Source organism: Cotesia glomerata, linkage group LG7 (genome assembly GCF_020080835.1).
Source record: "Cotesia glomerata isolate CgM1 linkage group LG7, MPM_Cglom_v2.3, whole genome shotgun sequence".
NCBI classification, from domain to species: Eukaryota; Metazoa; Arthropoda; class Insecta; order Hymenoptera; family Braconidae; genus Cotesia; species Cotesia glomerata.
In genome coordinates this window covers 17,019,301-17,025,499 of record NC_058164.1, presented here as the reverse complement: position 1 = coordinate 17,025,499, position 6,199 = coordinate 17,019,301, and the positions used below count along the sequence as shown (strand labels likewise).

The following is a 6,199-nucleotide window of genomic DNA, read 5'->3' as shown; positions in this document are numbered from 1 at the left end:
TGTGTTGCTTAAAACTTAATATTTCATTTTACTTGAGTTTATTTTATTTCAAACGAATGGAGACATTTTGTTTCGACCTTGAATGTCCTCTACTTAGCGTTTTCGCGCGGGACAAGATGGCTGACGCTTTCGCTCGGTCTTGCGTCTCTGTCGCAAGTTTTTAGTGTAATTTTTTTTTTTTTTGACGAATTTTTATCATATTCATTTTCGACCCTTTTTTTACTAAATAATTTAGATTAACAATTATATTGATTTTAATGATTATTTCCTGACTCTAGATTTATTTAAATTATGACAAATATTAGATAATGCGCCAAATAATTTATTACAAAAAATTTTAGATCGGAATAAATTGTAGTCTTAAATAATTTTAATTTAGCGGTTTACTCAGTTTCATTGCTATTGGCTTAAGCCAAATTATTATTCAAAGATTTTCATTAATTAAATTTTACACATGGCGTAAGAATCTGGAATTAATAACCCGAACTAAATGCCTAGTATTATTAACCCCGACAGGCCTACGTGTAAAATTAGTAATGACCAAGACAAATTATTTTCCCTAAACGAATTAATCAATAACCCGAAACCTGTCCTGGTATTATTAATTAATTGTTTTATAATTTTCTCTAATTTTAATATTAAATTTAATTAATTAATTTATTGACTAGCGATTGTGACCGAACGCGAAATGGCGGTGACCTTCAGCCGACGTGTTGCCTGGCTGACGCCGCAGACCCGAGGATTAAAATCAGACATGATATTTGTACCTGGAGTTTTTTTTTTCGTTTTTATATTCTAAATACTCGTGCACTCCCTCGAAGAGCTGCGACTCCTTTTGTCCAGGGTGGTGTAACTTTCTCCTCGGATAAATCCTCGGCAAATACCTCCTCGGATCGATCTGCTTGGCGGCAAAACTCTGGTTACCGTCACTCGTGCTCTGGGTATTTTCTCAAGCCTGTAACCGCAAATCAGCATTAGAAATTATTACAATTTAGAATTAATTTACGCAAGCTGGCAGGCGGCCTAGCAAGCAATAAATTAATTGAGTTTTTATCGCTTCGTTCCACTTAAAGGTGAGCGAAATAAAATAATTACCTGTGCTCTGCGTTCTTACAAAAATTTGCGATGCGTCCAGTGAGACTGTTCGGTCACAATGAATCTTCGTGGTCTTGTCGTTGTAGTTCTTTCTTCACTCTGTTTTCCCCACTCTCTCTCTCTCAGCGCCAGCGCTTCCCCCTCGGGGACTTATTTATTACTTATAGCTAGAGGCGCGAGTACTTCGGAACAGAGTGCCCTGTGATCCGTCGATAAACTAACTGGCGCAGGCCAGGAACCACACATGGGTAATACAGGGACTGTAACACTCCGTTACAATATGGTTAATTTATTTCTGGAGTTTATAAAATCAGTGATCAATCCTTACAATGTAGTAAGTCTGTTTAAATATAATCTTTTAAATTCGTGCTGTAAGCTGGAAACTGATGGATCAACTCTCCTTCCATGATAAAATCTTAAATCATCCGTACTGTTACATATAAACAACCCTTCAACACTTGTTACTCGTGTTAAAGCTACGTAAAGTAATGGAATACTATGACTTTTACTATACTCATACACCACCTCGTGATAAGTACTTCCTTGAGACTTATGAATAGTCATAGCACATCCTGATATCAATGGAAAATGATTTCTTTTTCTTACAATAGTTTTATTATTATTAAGTGATATTATTGAAGTTCGACTCACAATAGGCACAGCACGTTTATCGATATTATGTTCTGCAACAAAGGCAGCGGCTTTTCTTTTAGCCACTGTACCAGTGTTTTTATCTGGAAAAACTAGCCACATGCGAGTAACTTGATTTTCTTCGATTTGTTCGATATGAATAAGGTTTCCAACGGCGCCATTAGCTAATCCGTCTACCACGTCTATGTTAGTTGTAATAATGTAAGGTTTGCCAATAACAAAAATAATTTCGTATGGCAACCCTCTTGTATCAATCACTGACATCTTGTGTAATTTTTGTCTCGTATTCGCTTCCTGCTCATGATTAGTACAGCCAGAAATTACGTCTAGTGCAATTGAATCTATTTTATTTTCAATTTGTGGAGCTCGCATGTTGTATGCGTTAACCGATGCATTATCATGGAATAATCGTACACCACTTGGACACCGCTGTGAGACGTCTTCCTTCGTAAAAAATCTGGACTCGATAACGGCCAATTCATTATCATTTAAAATTATAGCACTACCAATTTTTGTGAGAATAGAAGCAAACATTTCGTTATTTTGACGCATTATTTGAGTTAATTCGTAGAATTTTAATTCTCGCCAAAGTAAGGGTCCAACCATCCGTTGTTTTGACTGCTTATAGATTGGAGTTGCTCGGACTGGAGGTAGTTGCCGCAAATCTCCAATAAAAATAATGTCTATTCCACCAAAATTTTCATCAAAATTTCCGGTTATTTGCTTTAGTCTTGTGTCTATTTGGTTCAAGAGCTCGGCACCAATCATACTGATTTCGTCAATTATTAAAACTTTGACTTATTTAAATAAGCATCGATATTATTGTGCTCTTTCTATAGATAACGGAATTAGTTTTGATAACGATATTTTCAATGCAGTATGAATAGTAGTTCCATCAATAGCTAGTGCAGCTTTACCAGTCGAAGCACACGTAATATATGAATTGCAGAACCCATCATTTTCAGAAAATCTGTTATAGATTTCCATTATCAATTTTATTACAAAGGTTTTTTCACATCCAGCTGGCCCAGTAAAAAATAATTGTAAAGATGACTTTTCCGCCGATAAATTGTGATGAATGACGTGTAAAAGCAAATCTTTTTGCTTTTCATTAGCACTTCTCATAAGCTCGCAAAAACGATCATTACTCATGATGTTTTCTCGTCTTTTGGCTATTGCTCCCAAGCTTTTAAGCGTAGCTATACGTAAATCTTCATTAACAGCAGCATCCGGATTTCTGTACGATTCTTCGAAAGGGTTTGGTTCTGGAAATCTTGTAGTCAAGTCTCGAATTTCTGATTCGTCATCTATTGGCTCATCTTTATGACATAACTGTCGGCATATATCAATTGTCTTCTGAACATCAATATTTGACTCAAATTCTTTTCTTTCTTCTAAAATTCCATTATCGTGTTCATCATATATAGTTGTGAATTTCATATCTGCTAATATTTCTGTATCTTCATTTCTAAATGGTATATGTAAGGTAACCATTTCTCTTCTGTACTCGTTGTAATTCTGAGTCATGTCATAATTTCTATAACGAATAATTCGAGGCTGCTTTTTTTTGACGTATTCCCCCTTATTGTTTTTGGTATATTTGGAAACAAATTGAGCTAACGAAATAGCTTCCAGTTCTTCTGGCCGTTTCTGATACTTATCATGCCAATCTTCCTTCCAAATATCAGTAGATTCGTCATCCAGTTCATCTATTTGTTTTTGTGTTTTTTTAATCTTCTGTCGTTCAATAGGCCAACAAGTATTAATATACTGAATTGCTATTGATGATTTAGACATTGGTAACCATAGAAGATATCAAGCAGCTTCTTGACTACTCATCTCAATGGTATTTAGCATGTCAACACTCATTTTACGAGTTATATTAACAATATCAAATTCGGGATTCTCATTCATGACTTCTATTATCTTACGTTTCAAATTACTAATACCTCTGTTGGTCTTATTTACATATTCAACCACGTATGCCGCGCAAGAATATTCTTCAGTAATTATTTGGAAATCCATATTAGATTTTAATACATTAAAAACAAACGGATTGAAAGTATTGTGCCATTTTTCGGATGGATGTCGTTTATAGAATATTTTTGGCCTACTAATACCAGATCTTAGAATATCTGTGTATTCTTCGTCTGATCTGATATTATTACTTTCATAATAATCATCAATACTGTCATAATCATTACTTTATAAGTTAATTCTTATTTCATTATATCTTATCAAATGTTTTTTGTAAAGTGGATCAGTTTTTTCCATCGGTATTAAAATCATTGTGGATTTACAAGGCATGAATGGTGCTTCAAATCGGCACTTTTGCACTGAAGTAGATCTTATTTTTTTGTAGCACGTGAAATTATGCTTATGGGTAAGTAATTTTATATTTCCGGATGCTTCTGAAGTTGATTGACTATCAATCATTTCTATTGCTTTTTTTTTCTCTTTTCCAAGAATATCTGTGGGAGCATTATCAAGCCATAAAAGGATATGCGCGTGTGGACTTCCACGATGTTGAAATTCAATCCTCAGAAAGTAGTTTATGACTTTAAATTTACCAAAAGGACTGAACTTCTTTGATTGTAAAATCGTCATTATAATATTAACTAGCTTGTTAAAATAAATAGCACATGTTACAGCATCGTTGTTTATTAATGAACTTTTTTGGATAAAATTGAGTTCTGGTACGATGAGATTTTGCACATCTTCTTTTCCTTCAGCTAATTTATACAGCAATGTTAATGAATCCGGACACCCTATTTCATTTGCGCTTAATGTCATGACTGCAGTTGGCTTCCTTAGCTGCCGCATCATTGCAAATAAATCTTTTTTCCTTGAAGACCAGTACCAAACTGAATTCGGTATTGAACGTAAGAAAGCTAGATTTGACTCCATGCAGTTATGAATATAGTCTTCAGATTGAACTTGTTCCTTGGTTATATTACTATCTGTACCAACATGTTTAAACGCGATCGTTAAACAGTCACGAACTCGCAGTCTCATAATTTTTACAGCCATATATAACAAGTGATAAGGATCGACTCATCGACGATCCTTACGCCGCAATTCACTAGATGCCATCATAAAAGGCGTAACGTTGACTGTATCTCTGAATTTTCTAAAGTGTCCTATGTAAATACTAGGAAATAATAGTATAGCTCTTCGACATGCTCGTCGAATAATAAACTCTGTGGAATATTCTGTTGCCCTGGCGCTAATCGCAAATATTTTTCCTCATTCCATACCAAAGTTTGTTGTTGAGCAGTAAGTTAATTAAGCCATGCACAAAACTACTTTTATGAATCATTTTTTTTTAATATGTACATAAATGCAATGTTCATCATTGACATTTCTTGGAAGTGATCGTACCATTGTATCAACAACAACAGGAACATTGATAATTTGTCCGTATATACCAAATTGTCCTTGAACGTGTCTTAATCTTCTTATTTGCATAAAAGGAATTCGTGGAGAAATAAGCCTTTCAGTGATGAAATCGATTTTTGGTAAATGCTGTGGTATTTTTGGGTAATGAAATCCATTATAAACTGACAAGTTAGGAATCTTTTCTTTATCTAATGCTGATTTACAAGTAGAGCAAATTTTAAGGGAATCCACATTTTACACATTAGCTATTGTATTAATTATATTTCCAGATGTAGATGGTTTCTTTAAATCTTTTTCAAACCAAAGTCGATCACAAATTGAACAAGCATGTCCAAATTCATTATTTTTAAAGTTATCGATGAAATATTCATGAGCTGTTTTATGATATTTAAATTGACTGTAATTATTCGGAATTTCCGCAATATTTGCGCTTGATAGGTTACTTAAATTTTGCTGAGATATGTCAAACATTTCATGCTCCATTTCTCCCAAACCAGTTAAATTTCGAGAATTTGTACTTACTTCATCTATTATGATTATTGGTTCTGTAATTATTTCTCTATTTTCTATATTTGGAGAAGTATGTAATTCTATAATACTTTCTGCATTCTGTAGAAATCTCCTTCTTTCCGCTTCACGCTGACTCAATTTTTCTCTGTTCTTTTCCCTGTATCTTTTTTGACGGTCTCTTTTATTTTGAAGAGTAGATGAAATAGCAGTTACTGGTTCTTCATTATTTACTTCCATTATATTTGAGTTTGAAGAGGTAGACGGTCCGATAATGCTTTGTGAAGATTGTATACGCTTTCTTCTTTCCGCTTCACGATGTTTCAATTTGTCTCTGTTCCGCTCCCTGTATTGTTTTTGACGTTCTCTTTTACTATTGTTTACTCTGAAAAAAAATATAAATATGTTAATAAAATCTAAGATAAAAATTAAAATAGTCTGGTACTATTCAATTAATAAAGTCTTACACAACATTGATAGTATGCTTTGTGTTTAACTGATCAGGGTGGCGTCCAGTTTCAATAATAATATTTTGTGATCCCTGTGA

The 6,199-nt window shown here is 33.9% G+C and overlaps 1 protein-coding gene across 1 annotated transcript; it reads right to left on the bottom strand.

Moving 5' to 3' along the window:
• Window positions 1–1,419: 1,419 nt before the first annotated feature.
• LOC123269696 (ATP-dependent DNA helicase pif1-like) lies at window positions 1,420–2,514 on the bottom strand. Its single transcript, XM_044735532.1, has one exon. The coding sequence runs from the start codon at window positions 2,512–2,514 to the stop codon at window positions 1,420–1,422; it is 1,095 nt and encodes a 364-aa protein (XP_044591467.1).
• Window positions 2,515–6,199: the final 3,685 nt, after the last annotated feature.